The sequence below is a fragment of the Mustela erminea genome, chromosome 11 (assembly GCF_009829155.1).
Source record: "Mustela erminea isolate mMusErm1 chromosome 11, mMusErm1.Pri, whole genome shotgun sequence".
NCBI classification, from domain to species: Eukaryota; Metazoa; Chordata; class Mammalia; order Carnivora; family Mustelidae; genus Mustela; species Mustela erminea.
In genome coordinates, this window is record NC_045624.1 from 53,185,755 (window position 1) to 53,202,702 (window position 16,948).

At 43.6% G+C, this 16,948-nt stretch overlaps 1 protein-coding gene across 2 annotated transcripts in view; it reads right to left on the reverse strand.

Annotated features, from left to right (window-relative positions):
- The window catches only part of DNAH11 (dynein axonemal heavy chain 11), a 324,465-nt gene that overhangs the window by 152,861 nt on the left and 154,656 nt on the right, over nucleotides 1-16,948 (reverse strand). For both annotated transcript variants that reach the window (XM_032305983.1, XM_032305984.1), the window contains 3 exons: nucleotides 9,264-9,414; nucleotides 5,628-5,759; nucleotides 762-935 (listed from right to left, as the gene is read on the reverse strand). In XM_032305983.1, coding sequence (XP_032161874.1) covers nucleotides 762-935; nucleotides 5,628-5,759; nucleotides 9,264-9,414 — 457 coding nt within the window. The remainder of the gene's footprint in view (nucleotides 1-761; nucleotides 936-5,627; nucleotides 5,760-9,263; nucleotides 9,415-16,948) is intronic.

The following is a 16,948-nucleotide window of genomic DNA, read 5'->3' on the forward strand; positions in this document are numbered from 1 at the left end:
GAACCATTCCTGTGAACACTTGGTCTTTCACCGTCTAGCCGCCAGCTCCAGAAAGTGAATACACTGGGTCTTGTTCCACACTAGCTGCTTAGTTAATACCATAGAAACCCTGTATATTCTATTCACACACTGCTACCGGAAGCACTAAGCTTCCATGTGAATCCAAATGTTGAGATTTTAAGAAGTCTAATGAAAAGGAAATGAGATTGGGGCAGAAGAAGATGACCGAAGAATCAGTCAACATCAGAGAAATGTAAAACAACGATTTATGAAGAGAAATAATGAAAAAAAAAAAAAAGATTCACTTTGATTTGCCATCAGCCATGAGGATTTCAAACCTTTGAGTTGAGGAGCTTAAACACTATTTTATGGCTTGGGGGGGGAGGGCAGTTAAAGAAGTTCCACAGGAAAAGTGCTAATAAATTCACAATATGGTCAGATAAAAGAATCATTGGAGCTAACAGAAATAGGTCTTTGATTTTTAATAAGACACAAAATTGCTTTTGTGTCTTATTAAAACAGTTATAATAGACTTAGGTAGACATTTTTTTAAAAAGTTTGCATAAACTTAAGGGCCATCTCAGTAGTTGTTCCTAGAACTAAGATTCTTCTCTCCCAGGCAATATGCTATATGCTCGACCATATCAATAAAAATGTCTCAAAAGGCAGGACTGGTGAGCAGAAGGACTGCTCAAACATGAAACAAAAAGGCTCAAAGCAGCACAGTGTGGCTTGAAAATTTCTAGGTTCCATCCACCTACCTTCAGAGGGACCTCTGGATCCATAGTAAATGTGGGGACCTTCTCAGCCCAAGGCAAGAACTTCTTAGTTTTGTGGTCCAGATAATAATCGAAGATGGTCCCCTGGGATGGAAACTTCACTGCTTTCATCTCTTTATGCCACCACCGACTGAATTCAGCTTGAGAGTCAGAAAGCTAAGAACAACAAGAGAAATCCTTAGGCAGACCTAGAGGTAATTCTGAACACATACGAAGCCCCTCCAAATCCCGCTGAACACAGTTATTTGCAGTTATAACACAGTTATAATTACAAATGGGCTAGAGTAACTGACCCAAGAAAAATAAATAACTAGAAGTAACTTATAATGAGTGATAATATCAGAGAGGCAGAAAGCTATAATTGCCATACATCCAAAAGGTACAAATTTTCTGGAACAATTATTAACTTAAAAAGCAAAGTAAGGTTAGGTGAACCTTCGACTACCCCTGGGTTATTTAATTTAACAATGAGCTCTCAGGCAAATTACCATCTAGCTCCAGTAAGATAGTGTTTCTCAAACACTGGTGTTGATTTCTACCAATATTCACATCAATTCTCGATAAAGTAGGAAAGATAAGAACAAAGGAACACTTTTTTAAAAAACTGGTAACATTATTTGATTTAAATACTAACCTCTATTTGAGCTTACAGGCTTCTTGGAACTTTTGCTGTTGAAATAGCTTTTCTTTTATAAAATTATGGTATTCCTTATGGTCATTATTTATAAATGCCCTTATTTTGAAAAGCAAACATTGGGTAACCCTATTTCATCCCTTTAAGTCACAGAACAACCTGGCAGAGGGACTTCTTTACCTGCAGGATCCATGACCACCCTGAGCTTGGGGGATCTCTAAGAACAGTGTGTGGGAGTGGCCATGGCACTCAGCAGTCTTAGACTTTTCAAGACCTTAACTCCCGTTTTTCTCCAGTCACATTCTTAAAACTGCTTTTTCTTTGGTATCCTACGTCCTTGGACTATGGCTGACTTCTTGCACTGGGCTGATTGCACACATGAGCAGAGACAGGAGGGCTGGAGAGCAGGGGTGTGTGCTGAGGGCAGAGAAGGCTGAGGAGTCTTCACAGGCAGAGCTTGCCTCCATCTGCCAAACACGCTGAGCTCACGCTCCTGCTCACCACCACTCACGTGTTCATGAGTCCAGGCTCGTGTGAGTTGTTTTCAAGCTGGTGGCATGGCTACTTTATCTCCCTACAAAAGTTTGTCTTAAATCAAATCAGTTCCAAAGGCAAAACACCTGGCAAGATTCCCTGTAGGCAGAAGATCTAGGACGGGGACTTGACATCAAAATTTCTAAACACTACATCAGCAAGATCATTTTGGTAAGACATCTTTGACTCTTCAGTGCACTCAACTACAGTGCATTTGTTCTAGACTGGGGAGGAAAGCCAACAGAGTGTCTGCCATCACAGAACTTACGGGGAGATAGAAGCAGAGACCGGAGGAAGTAGAGGCTAAGCCGATAAACGCAGAAAAAAGCAAGTGCTGTGAAAGCAGAGTTTGCTCTAATGGAGAGTAACAGGGGTGAATCTATTGTTATTTCAGTTCTAGTTCGTTAACGTACAGGGCAATACTGGTTTCAGGAGTAGAATTCAGTGATTCATCACTTATGTAGGACGCCCAGTGGTCATCAGAACGAGTTTCCTCCCAAAACCCACCTCCTATCCAGCCCATCCTCCACCCGCCTCCCTCCATGAACCCTCAGGGTGTTCTAAGAGTCTCCATGGGGGCACCTGGGTGGCTCAGTGGGTTAAGCCATTTCTCCGCCTCCTCACCAAAAAGGGGTGAATCTATTTTAATTGGACGTTCAGGTGGGCTTTCTTTGAGAACTGGTACAGATTAGGGAGAAGACAATTCCAAGAAGAAGGAAGAGGTCACCACGGGTGAAGATCCGGTGGTGTGAAAGACCTTGGGTTCCAGAAATGGGCACCAAAGCTGGCGGAAGCATGTGGGATGTCGGGGGTGGCGGGGAGAAGGGGTGGCTGAAGAAGCAGGAAAAGATCCAGGACCAAAGATCCAGGGGCCTTGTAAATAGTATTAAATTTTTCACTTTATCCTAAAAGCAAATGGAATCCATTAAAGTGTTTTAAACTCTCAAGTGTATCCTATAATTCAATTTACATTTTAAAAAATCGCTCTGGCTGCTGAGAGGATAATGGATTATGGGGGAGGTACAGAAGCAGACCAGTGAGGCTGTTACCTTAGAAGCCAAGTGAGAAGTGATAATAGCAGTTGACGGGAGCTTGGGGAGAGCTGATCAAGACTTATTTTGGAAGCTGCCTGCGATGGCCTGGCTTAAGAACACAGGAGCCGAGCCAGCATGCTGCAGTTGGAGAGTGGCTCAGACATCACCTGGGCATCCTCAAGCAGGCTATCTAAGTTTTGGCTCTTTTGTAAAAGGGGAGGAGGATGGTTGTACTTATACATAGAGGTTTTATTTTTTTTGAAAATTCAGGAAAGTAGCAAACTCAGAGGCGTAAGCGCATTCTCGGACATCCAGCTGGCACTCAGATTTGTTCAAGTAATAAAAGGCGATTTTAAGAGTATTTCTTTCAGCTTTCCTTCATGTTTACAACTTAATGGCCTCTGCTTTGAATGCTTCGTAGTTAGTTTAGAGCCCTTCTGAAGATGTGAAGGTGGTGGTGAGGAGGAGGAGGAGGATGAAGGAGAAGACCCTCATTCAGGGAGAAGAGTGTCTGGAGGAGTGAGCGGGCCACTGCGGTGGCCCAGGGCCCGGCCTGACGGACTGTGAGGAAGGCAGCCATGTTTGAAAACTGGAAAGACAAGAAGGCAATCAGCTGGGAGGGAAGTCGTCAGGAACAGAGATTTCCACTGTCCACATTCTACTCACACAATTTTACCTGGTTTATATCCTAGTGAAGGAAAAACCTTGGGGAGAACCCTAGAAAAAACATAAAAAACCATGGGGGGTGGGATAAGAGGAGGGAGATTCTGCCCACACCCTCCATGAAGGAGAAGCTCACACATGCTGTAAACTGCACCTGAGAAAGACCACACGAAGTTACCCAATGCCAACTCTTGACTCTTACTCAAAGCAACACAGGCAGCTTTGCTTTAGAAAGCCCTTGGATATTACAGAAGGAAATGTGGGATCAACATCAGGTCAAGCAGGCCAAGTGAATTCCACGCCTGTTTATAGACATGATTTACAGTGACCTAGTGACAAGAAGCAGAACTGGCCCACAGGTTTAAGCAACCTTGTATCTGAGGGCCTACAACAAGTCAACCAGTGGAAATATGGGGCCCTTTTGGCTGTGATGCCTTCCAATTTAAGTGGAAATATCTGGCAAAGTCAGGAAGACGGGTACCATCTATTTTTAAGGCAAAGATTCAGGGCTACATGTGGGATCAGTTATGACCGTGAGAGATCCTAAGGTACCCTCGAACAGGTGGCCTTTGGAGATATACACAGGCGTAAATCCTGGTGCAGTCATTTCCTATCAGCATAACCTTGGTCAAGTCCCTTTGTCCCTCTGAGCTTTATGCACACCATGAAGATAGCTTACGCAGCTACTGGAAATGTTACATGGCAAAATCTACATACAGAGGAGGAGCCTGGTGGAGATGAGATGTGCCATCTTCTAGCACTGAAACACTCCCACTTTGCACCTGAGTAAGTCTCATGTGTGAATATGCACATATACACGCACTCGAGCAAGCTCAAGTGTTTGTCCAAAAGAAATGAGCAGCCATGGACGAGCTCCTCTAGGAGTGCTGGGCAGGCATGGGAGCCTCATGCTCAGCTGAAGGCAAGACCCATGGAAAGGATCTCGCCTGAGTTGAGTCTGGTTCCCCAATAACTACCCCAGGGATCACGTAAGAGACTGATTAGAGGCAAGAGACCAGACACAGGGAAACTGATCCCAAGGTTCTTACAGGCTGTATACTGAATGTGTCCACCCCCACCCCCCTCCCCGACATTCCTATTTTGAAGCTCTATCCCCCAATGTGATGATATTTGGAGATGGGGCCTTGGGAGGTAATTCGGTTTAGATGAGGTCATGAGGCTTGGGCCTTTGTGATGGGATTAGTGTCTTTATAAAAAAGACATCGGAAAGCTTTTTATTGTTTTCTGTCATGTGAGGACACAGCAAAAAAGCAGCTCTCTGTAAGCCAGGAAGAGAGCCCTTGCCAGAACTTGACCATGCTGGCACCCTGACCTTGGACTTGAGCCTCCAGAAACAAAAGTGAATTTCCGTCAGTTAAGCCATCCAAGGTACGGCATTTCGTTACGGCAGCCGGAGCAAAGACTCTGTGACAGCCCAGGACAACCTAAAGATGATACATTCCTGAATGAAGGCTGTAGGGACGGGGAGGTGGGGACAGACCTGACAGCTGTTGTGTGACTAAAAGGATCTGCTGACCACTGGATACAGAAGTAAAGAAGAATGGGGTCTCCTGGGTTTTTAACTCGAGCAACTGGAAGGAATGTGAGTATTCCCGAGGATAAGAAAGAGTGAAGACGAAGAGCCAGTTTGGGGGTGTGGCAAAGACAGAGCTCTGTCTCTGGCTCAGGGAGCGGGACTGGCCTCTGGAAGAGCACACTGTTGGCGCTGCTCCCCCAGGCAAGTAGAATCACTGACCCCTGAGCTCCCAAGAAGATATGGGGCAGCGTCAGCCCAAGTTAGAGCTACCAGCCTGGACGAGCTTGCCTAAACATACTGGCTTATAAGAGAACAGGGCCGACGGCAGAGATTTATGATGATATTAAAAAAGAAAAAAAAAAAAACCAACAGGGATCACATTACAACCTGCACCCCAAGTAAAACTGGTTCTATAAATTATTTCTGTGTACCATCTCAAAACATACCTGATCTTGCAACAGAGTGCCTCCAAACGCCCAGATACAAGCAAAGACAAAGTAGACTTCATAAACCTCTTTTGGGCTGTCCAAAGGTACGTTGTCAGGAGTCAACAAGCATTCCAGAAGGGTACAAATTGTCTAAAGAAAAAGAAATAGCTATTCACTCAGGGCAATAGCTCCTTAATAGCAGAGTCAGGTCACAGGACATACTAATCAATCCACTTGCTCCTTAAGAGATTATAGAATTTTCCCTAATCTGTGACGTTGAGACAGACAAAAATCACTGCATTGGTTTTCTAGGTCAACAGTGGAAAAATATCTGCCACTTCTTTTTTTTTTTTTTTTAAAGATTTTATTTATTTGACAGCGATCACAAGTAGGCAGAGAGGCAGGCAGAGAGAGAGGAAGGGAAGCAGGCTCCCCGCTGAGCAGAGAGCCGATGCGGGGCTCGATTCCAGGACCCTGGGATCATGACCTGAGCCGAAGGCAGAAGCTTTAACCCACTGAGCCACCCAGGCACTGCCACCTCTGCCACTTTTAATGAAACCGAACTTCTAAGTAATCAACTATTTTTAAAAAAGGACTATTTTATCCAATTTGTAATCACTATAATAAACATGGGTACATACAGGCACAAAGTAAAGATAATGGGGAATATATCTAAGCTCTTTTTTATTAACAGGGAGTCACAGCACTACAGAGTTGTCTAGAGCTCACATTTTCACTCAGTAACAAACTGCAGATACCCTGCCTTCCCAGTAAGCGTTGCTCTAACATACCAGTGGGAGTGGACGCGTAGGACTCCACTTGACAGAGGCATTTATTCGTTTCCTTCCTGCTGGACATTTAGGTAACCCACTTTCCCTTAGTGCTTTGGCAGCAGGTTTTTCCCACCTGTTGTATAGACTTAGAAAGACAGACTGGCAGCCTTCGCCTGTGACTTTTTTTTTTTTTTTTTGGAACACCGAACTAAATTTAACCTTGGAAGACACACTATTCAGGAACTTGTCCTTTACTCCCTCCGTGTGAGATGGCAACGTGCTGTTGGTCAGAAACACAGCCTGAGTTGAGGATAATCAGGTCAGTGAGGAGGGGAACATGGCTGCTTGCAAAGGTCTTTCCCAAAGGGAACAATAACCATCGTGAACATGTTTTCGAGCTACTTCTCTGAAGCACAGGTGTAGGGGTCACACAGCAGTGGTGTCCCAGACTCTCAGAACTCCTGGAACCTTTCTCCTGGCTTCTAGGGGCAGCCTGAGATCTGATCACTATCACACAGACAGCAACACAAGCCACTACAGAACAAGTCAGAACTACATGTTGTGTCTTTCTTTACCAGCACCGGAAACTGGGGAAAAGCCATGGTAACACAGGAAAGAGCTCCTGGAAGTAATTTACAAAGGTTTTCAATTTGAAAAGTTGATCGCCTGTTGTATTTTTCAACCTTCTGTCTTGATTTCTATTATATTATATAGTTCCATATCTGCCAATTTAATCCCCCCAAAGATATAAAATCACCCATTTCGTGTCGAGAAAAATAATGTAAGACTGTGAGGCTTTGCTACTTCTGAGAAGGCTTCATGCTGTAAAGGACTGTTAAAACCAAAACCAAAACAGGGACTGGAAGATTTCAGGGGGTCCTCATCTGCTGATCTGGGGACTTGACTAACTCATCATTTCTCTGTTTTCTCCCCAGAGCAGTACTTGGAAAACACTTGGAGCTCTGTGTCAGCAATTAGTAACGTCAGACTCTGGTGTATATTATGAAGGAATTAATATGATTAACCAAACTTAAAGCAAATATATGTCGGGCAGCAAATATATGGGTAGCTCAGTGGGTTAAGCCTCTGCCTTCGGCTCAGGTCATGATCTCAGGGTCCTGGAATCAAGTCCCTCATCGGGCTCTCCGCTCCGCAGGGAGCCTACTTCCTCTTCTCTCTCTGCCTGCCTCTCTGCCTACTTGTGATCTCTGTCTGTCAAATAAATAAATATTAAAAAAAAAAAAGCAAATACATGTCATTTATTGGAAAACAGAGCACATTAATTTCTTAAAGTAGGCATTTGAAGGTGTTCCCCTTTGTACTCATGTTCATCTCAAATTTTGTCCTTGCAAGTAATCCCAGAAGAGAGACTACTCTATAAACAACTGCTAGAAAGGAGCTGAGGACAAAATGGCATTTCTGAATACTACAAAAGGAGGAAGTGAGAGGGAAAGTCATATTAATTCCTACTGACCTATTTTCACACTAGTCCTGAATGAAAAAATTCACACTACAGAGAATCACACAAATACATAAGTCAACTCGAGAAAGAACACAGTCATGCTTTTGCAAGTACTACACCAGAGGAAGTCTAATTAGGCTAACCACATAATTAATTCATTATGAATAAATTCAGACCTGCTTTCAGAAATAAATTATACCTCAGATAATTACTGTTGAAGACTATCGTTTACTTAATTGGTGTGTGAATTATCTAAAAACCTGAACTTTCTCTTCTTATTATGCTTGTGACTCTTTCTAATTTAGCTTCAAACAAATCTGGTAACAGGAACTTAAAGGTATCAAAGTACTCTCACACCAATTTTGTTCCTAGAGAATAAAAAAAAAAAAAAAAGGATTTCTAATTGAAAATCTTTTGTGAAGTTTTCTACTTGTAAAGGCTGGGGGCTGTTTTTCTTCATGCTGAGATTAAGATCACAACCTTCATTTCTGTGTGTTGCGAATTATTTTCATTTGCTTCCATGACAACCTATCATACACATACCCTTCAGTCTTACCAGGGGTCTCAGACCAAGGGTCAGAATAGACCTGTTCCTGGAGTATTAGGAACTCCCCCCGGAGACTGACCTGACTTCAGGAGTATCTGGGGAAGGGGGTGCACAGGAAAGAAGAAGAGCATGGGAGGGCCGAGGATGGTCAGCTCGGAAGCTTTCTCCTACCGCCCAGCTTAGATGCTGGATTTACTGTAGTCAAAAACATACTGAGCCCCTTCTCTGGGCCAGTTACTTAGGAGACAGAAAAATAAATATGCCTGTTACTACCTTGTTCTTCTTAGTCTATTCCAATATACTTGGAGGAACACAATGATTGAGTAAACACATACTTGGCCCCTGCTCTGTGCGAGGGAACTATGTACATTTCTGGGGACATAAAAATAAATACAAGGTGCCTTCTGGCCTCTAGTTCACAGTCTCATGAAAACAACCGGTCTGTAAGCCCGAGTGATAACAGAAGTTGATAGGTGTGTCACAGAGGTTTGCGGAAAGCCCCGGGGAACAAGGAGCTGGGGAAAGAGAAGTGGAGCCACCTGACGACCCCCGCAATCTTTGCCTCATTTTTTATTTTTCATTTCTCGTATTTTTCATTTTTCAGCAGAACAGCTATTACACTGACTGCTGTATCTTTTATTTTTCATTTTTTCAAGTAGGCTCCACACCCAGCATGGAGCCCAACACAGGTCCTGAACTCATGACCCTGAGACCGAGACCAGAGCTGAGATCAAGAGTCGGACGCCCAACCGACGGAGTCACCCAGGCACCCCTCTTTGAGTCTCCTTCCTCAAGCAAACAAAAGCTCCTGCTGCCTCTGTCAGGCCACACCATCAGGACCAGAGCGTATGATGGTGAAACCAGAGCCAGACCTGCACCAGGCTGTTCTCCGGAATTGAAGTGATGGTTTTCAAGCTTGTTCTCAGCTTATCCAAGCAGGCAGGAACGTATTTATCGAAAAGAATAGTTAAATTGGCCTTTTCTGATTGATGCTGCCTTCTATCTATCCAACTGGCCACATACCTGAAAAAGAACACAGAAAAGCTTTTATTGAACATGAGGCTTGAAAAGCTGAATTTCACCAACTCCGAACTCCCCCCCGCCACCCCTCCACCCAACACAGCTTGATGCCACCCTCCGGGGACATGTGTAGTGAGTTCATTCTATTTCTCAAACTGCAAATATTTTTAAATGACCCCTTAAAAACTTATTCTAATGGCCATTTTTACCCTAATGAAAAAACTGTAGAAGAAACTCCTACTAGCACTTAGAAGGCAAACATAATGGAGTCTAAGTAGGCCATTACTGAGCCTTTATAAGGAGGTGTAGCATGTCATTTCCTAAGGGACTGAAACTAGTTTCATAGGGTAGGCTTTATTTATGAAAACAGCTTGGGATTTTTCTTGATTAATCTTGGCATCAATTACTTAGTAATGACAAATCAGTTACATATAAAAAGGTGAAAATTCCACAGGGGCTATTTCAGAATCTCTCCTTTTCTACTGGCTTGGAGGGAACGCCAACCTGAGAAGCAGATAATGCGTTTCCGATAAGTCGCTCTGAAATGGTATCTCGTGCTTGGGTACATGTGTATTAATCTGGAGCTTACAAAAGGTTATCAGTTTTGATATATAAATAACCCTAACATATTAATAAAGTCATACTTATCAATGAAATGAAACATAGCCTAGCTGCTCCCACAGTTGTCTCTGGGGAGACACTGTGTGATGCTAAATGAAAAATAATTGCTCAAAAAGTTCTCATCAAACGGGACGCAGTGATAAATACATCCAGGCATGAGCGGCAGAGCTATACAGCTACTGCTGTACCTTGCTATAAGCAAATCAGATTTCACATTTCCACTATTGGAAGAAATTAAGGCAAGATAATTATCCTATAAAAGGCTCCCTTTGATTTTTACAAAGCGCCACAATAGAGCTCTATTAACTATTCAATCACATTTACACTACACTGAGATTTATAGGATATCAACTGTCAAAACTTCTCCAGGTCCAAGAGAAATGGTTTTCGGTGAAGTCCAGGTATAGGACGGGAACTTGAGAGAGCATCTCCAGGCGGTGGGGACAGCGGGCACTAGGGCTCGATGGTAAACAAGTGTGAGTTACTGGAATTGAAGGCACAAGGACCTCAGCTACCTCTGAGCTGCTTGTTCAACCACAAGGCAGCTGCCAGAAGCAGAATCTTAGCGTCCGGAGCTCACTGGGGCAGTGGGGGTGGTGAGGGGTAGTGAGGGGAGAGACTGAGCTCTCAAGGCTGACAGCCCGGATCTGTAGCCCAGCTACACCATTTTTTTTTAATTTTTAATTTTTTTATAAACATATAATGTGTTATTAGCCCCAGGGATACAGGTCTGTGAATCACCAGGTTTACAGATTTCACAGCACTCACCATAGCACATACCCTTTCCAATGTCCATAACCCCACCACTCTCTCCTGACCCCCTTCCCACCAGCCACCCTCAGTTTGTTTTGTGACATTAAGAGTCTCTAATGGTTTGTCTCCCTCCCGATCCCATCTTGTTTCACTTATTCTTTTCCTACCCCTTACCCCCCCCCCCCCCGTTGCCTCTCCACTTCCTCAAATCAGGGAGATCATATGATAGCTGTCTTTCTCTGATTGACTTATTTTGCTAAGCACAATACCCGTAATACCCGTAGTTCCATCTACGTTGTTGCAAATGGCAAGATTTCATTTCTTTTGATGGCTGCATAGTATTCCATTGTATATATATACACCACATCTTTTTTTTTTTAAGATTTTATTTGTTTATTTGACAGAGAGAGAGAGAGAGATCACAAGTAGGCAGACAGGCAGGCAGAGAGAGAGAGAGAGAGAGAGAGGAGGAAGCAAGCTCCCTGCTGAGCAGGGAGCCTGATGCAGGGCTTGATCCCAGGACCCTGAGATCATGACCTGAGCTGAAGGCAGAGGCTCAACCCACTGAGCCACACAGGTGCCCCCTACCACATCTTCTTTATCCATTCATCTGTTGATGGACATCTAGGTTCTTTCCATAGTTTGGCTATCCAGCCACACCATTTTTTAACTGCTGCCTAGGGTGAGTTGCTTCACTTCTCTGTGCTTTAAGTTTCTCACAAACCTCCTAGGATTGTTGAGGATGAGATGATTTCTCCTGCAGAAAGTGTTTGGATTATTATCTGACCTACAACAACTTCTCAATAAATGCTAGCCAGCACAGAGTTGGTTGAAGCCCGAGAATTGGGGTCAGATCCTGGCTCCGCTGATCTGTGCATTTCCTCAAGGCAGTAGAGTCCTGCAGGGACCAAGGGCTGGCGGCCAGTGCTCTGCTGGGTAAAACAAATTCTGCCTCCACCCCCTGGCCTTTGGTGTCAGTGGAGCAGAGGCCTATGCGGGGATGACCAGGGGCTAAAGCCTCCAGAGAGCCAGAGAAGGGGAAAAGGGGTCTGCCCGAGGTGGCAGGTGAGAGCTGCTTCATGGACCCACAGAGGCAGGAGCACAAGTCTTGGAAAGAACACCCACCTGGTCCACCAGCAAATGCTGCCCTTGTACAAACTAGCTCCACAGGGCAGGACTTGAGTATGACCAAACCAGGAGATAGGATCCTGCAGCCCCTGCCCCCCAAAAGCCCCCAAAAATTTCTGCTAGGGGTCAACCACACCACATAGCACAGGGAGTTAAAAAAAAAAAACAAAGTCTATATTGTCAAATATAAACAGTTTAAAATTTCACATATAAATTATGTATACATCTTCATAGCTTGGGTTAAAAATAGATGTTAAAACACAGTGAATTCCTCGGCAATGGCAGAAACGGAAGGTCCAGATCTTTGCTGAAAATTCTTTCCACCGTACTTCATTAAAAAGTCCCTTAGGGTTTCTAAGAGATGCTGTATGTTTGAACATGACCAGATGAAACTCAGTGCTGTTGTACAACACACCATGGCAAATGACATGCTAAAAGGGCATATTTATTTCTTACTTACATGAGAGATTACTGGGGCCCCTGCCTCAGGAAGGGGCCACACCATGACACCTTGAAGCACCATCTTCACACCAACATCCAGCTCACAAACAAAGGATCTTTGGCTCTTCGGCCTTTGCAAATGTGTTCCCTACCGTCAGCTGTGTTGCCCGGCCCTTCTTCAGATGGGCTGTTTGCATGATCACAGGAATCTAAGACCCTCTAGTTTGGAAACTTAGTAGCCCAAGTTTTCAGGCCCCTGAGGACTCTTTATTCTTCGAGAGTCTGGGACTGGAATAGTGTCCTGGAGAAGAGCAGGAACTCACCAGAGCTCTGGTTATATACTGGCCCCTCAAATCAAGATATAGCCTCTCTCGTCATTCACAGGTGGCCCGGAAAAATGGCCCACAGCGAATGTGGATGGTTTCTGAATCCGTATGTTTGCAAATATATACAGACTGCCAAGATGCAAGGATGGGATTGCAGGGTGGAAGACAACAAGCTCGGGGCACATGGGTGGCTCAGTCTGTTAAGCTTCTACCTTCAGCTCGGGTCATGGTCCCAGGGTCCTGGGATTCAGCTGCGCATCGGGCTCCCTGCCCGGCGGGGATCCTGCTTCTCCTTCTGCCTCTGCCTTCCACCCCCCAGACTCACGCTCTCTCTCAAATAAATAAAACCTTAAAAAAGTAAAAAAAGACAACAAGCTCATCCAATGCAAGTGAGAGGATGAGAGAGAGAAAATCGAAAGGATTTTATCCATTAAAGTGATAAAGGAATAAGTATGATCTAAAGGTGGGTTGTCAAAAGTTACCTTCCAGTAATCTCTGGGAATCAGACTAAATTTCGGAGATAGTCCCACATTTTCCTATCATTTTCTAGAAGTTGAGTAATATACTGTTTGGTAGATCTCATTTTCAATGATGTTCACTTTAAATAATTTTAAGCTAAGCGACTTAAGTAATTTTAAGTGATTTAAATAAATTAATTCTGAATAAATTTAATTCATTTCCTGTTTGCTTTTTCCTTTTCTATGCACTTCATTCATTTTTATGCATTTCATCCCTTTCTTTTTTTTTTTTTTAAAGATTTTATTTATTTATTTGACAGAGAGAAATCACAAGTAGACGGAGAGGCAGGCAGAGAGAGAGAGAGGGAAGCAGGCTCCCCGCTGAGCAGAGAGCCCGATGCGGGACTCGATCCCAGGACCCTGAGATCATGACCTGAGCCGAAGGCAGCGGCTTAACCCACTGAGCCACCCAGGCGCCCCTCATCCCTTTCTAATAAGAAAAAGGTCTTGATTATTTTTTAGAAATTTTCTTCTATTTCCCATTCTTTCTCTGTTTCTCAAGATCTCAACAGACACATGTGAACTGTCCAGCATTCATCTAGTAAATTTACTTAGGACTGAGAAGTAGAATAGTATTTGGTTTTGACAGCCAGTCCCATGTTCATGTGATTTTAAGGATGTTTGTGTGACTTGGTATGTTCTGTGTCTGTTAAGTGTGGATATAAAAATTTTTTTGAGAGTAGCTCAGTGAATTTCAACAAAATATCTAAGAAGTTTACATGATAATGACACTACCTTTAGTTCTTAAACGAATCGTGCAGAGACACTATAAACAAAATATTTTATCATCTCTACTATCCACAATAACTTAGGGTTTCCCACAATATGAATTAAGAAAATGGATTTCCTAATTCTGGTCACTGAAAGAGCCTAAAACCAATGACCTATCAGTAGCAATGAGCACACCTAGCATCACTGTCTTGGATTCTAAATACCATTCCTTACACGAAAAGTTGCTCCTTCTGGCTCCTTGGAGCAATGACTGAATTGGGTGAAGGAAAGAAAGAATGAAAGGGGCCTGAATCATGCTGGTTAGCCTGAAAGTCAAGCGCTACAAGACTGACTGAGGATGAAAAGTGAAAAAGAACAAGTAAGGGGCTGCCTGGAAAGGGCTCTTGTTGGCACATTTGGAACAAAGCTAGCGTTCAGTATGATCATGTTGCTAATGCATTATAACCCACTGAACTAAAAGAAAAGAAACCATGAACAGAAAATGATGTCCATTAAGAAAGAAAGGGGGAGTGGGACTGAGAAAGCGAGAGAAAAAGAAGGGGAGGAGGAGGGGTGAGGGAGGGGATTAGGAGGAAAGAGGAGGAGGCACTTTTTATAGGAAAACGTCACCTCATCTATGTAAATAGAAAGGAATGAATTAGGGAGTCACCACTTGCAACCACCATTGGGTCACTCTTCTAGGCATCTGACTGATTACCCTCAAAACTGTCAATGTCATGAAAGAAAAATGTGGGGGGATATTCCGCACTAAGGGAGAAAATATAGACAAGTAGATGCAATGCATGATCTTTATTGTGACAGTGGATTAAAAAGAAAAGAAAAGAAAAAGCCTACCAAGGAAATTTCTCAGTTAACTGAGAAAATTTGAAAAATTATTGTTTATCAGATACTACTGTATCCAGAACAAATATCTTAGGTATGTTAATTGTACTGGCTTCACATAGGACAATTTCCTAGTTCTTAGGGAATAGATACTCAAGTACTCAGTGGTAAAGAGGCTTAATGTCTTCAGATAATTTTGCAAAAGTAAGTAAAAGGAGAAAATATGCCTCTACAGCCATGAGAGAGAGAGAGAGAGTATGTGCACATTCAGAGAGAAAGTACATGTAGTAAGACACTAACAAGTGGTACTGCAGGGAAAAAGTGTATAGTGTACTAGTACCATTTCAAATTTTCTATACTTTTCAACACTTTCAAATTAAAAAGTTGGGGGAAACTGAGACTGAAGATACTGGTTTGGAAAACTGGGTTGATAATTTTACCTCAGAAGGTAATTAAGGATTCAATGAGTCAATACATGCAAAGCTATCCCATAATTAAAATTATGACATTAAAGTAAGGTAGCAATGTATCCAATAAATACGGAGTGAAAACATATCCCCTAATCCAAAAAGTCCAGTTTTTTTTTTTTTTGTAGTTCGTTTAAAGATTCTGGGGGCACCTCGGTGGCTCAGTTGGTTGCCTTAAGCTTGGGTTGTGATCCCAGGGCTCTGCGACCGAGCCCCACACCCGGCTCCCTGCTCAGCCTGCTTCTCCCTCCTCTCCCCGCTCATGGTCTCTTCTCACTATCTCTGTCTCTTTCAAATAAATAAATAATTAAAAAAAAAATAGAGATTCTGGTGGTAGGAGGTATAAGTATAAAAATATCCTTTAGAGAAGATTTCCATTGTTTTGGTTAATGTTTCTGTAGTCACACACATGAAAATTAAAACTTAACCACTGACCTTAGATCAAGCAAAAACCCTCCATAAAAATAAAGTGTAATGGTGAAGACAGAGTTGTGTAACTTTTGTAAGAATGCAAACGGTTTTTTTCTAATCGAGTTAGACTCTGACTTACTAGATAAAAGTCCTTCTTGAAATAAGGATTTAGATAGCTTTTATTAGCACGACTCTCCATGTGATGTTGCTGAGACCATGGGAATTGTGAGGTTCATGACTGAAGTCAGAGCACACCCAGAGAGATGAGGGGTCCCTTGAAGGAAATGGGGTGTGGAGATGCCTGTGCTCTCTTTACGGTAGGGGATCAAGGGGTACTAGAGATACTCTGTTAGCCAGCCCCAAACGCATAGAAACATCCTAGAGGACAATCCAAATCCTAGCTGGGGAAAGGACCTATTAGCTCAACAAGAGCTCTCCATTTTAGGCTTTTGAAAATGACCCTGCCCCCAGAGAGATCCAATAAAACGCTGTTAAACACAGAAGCCTGGGCATGGCTCTACTTTGCTGTGGACTCAAGGAATGAGACCTGTAGGAACAAATCAGGAACCAGAGAAAGCAGCCTAGAGAAGTGCATCAGCCAAGCACCTGGCAGGGAACAGCAGTTATCCTTAAATCAGGGTAACAGGGAAGAATCTAGAAGGATATTGGCAAAGGTGGGTATGGAGCAGGGAACCGAAGGGAGAAAGCTATGCCACAGGTATTAACTGAGGAATGGTCAGTGGACCTGTGCCTGCAGGGACAAGGGAATGAAGGACTGTCACAATGTGGAAGGGACTGATCTTACAGAGACATTTTAGAGGAGAGTGACCTGCCATTGAAGGACATAGTTATCCTGATGTGACACCGCGGGGAGGGAGCCAGGGAACTCAGTAGCCTGACCTCACTCTCCTCTCTCTCCCTCTCATTTCCTGCCAGGGCTCCTCATGGGCCAAACCAACCAGAAGCTAGAGGGCAAGGAGCCCAGGGAAGTGGCTCTGGGGTTAGCCTGGACAGCCTAGACAGCCTCCGGGTCACAGAGTGGGTCACAGAGTAGGGTGGAGGGTCAACAGAAGATTCTGATCCCAGTAGCACACCAGGCCCAAGCATGTGTCACTTGCGGAGGTCAGACATCATTTCCGCAGCTCACAGTGGGAAAGCTAGAGGCGCCAACACATGACCTCCAGGATGAATTCTGGAAAGTGCAAGCATCTGAAGAGTAAGCAGGTGGGCACAGTCAACCTGCTCTGAATCAAAGCATTACCGCTATTCGTGTATGGCTCTTCTATGGGTATATACAAACATACATGCATTTATATGA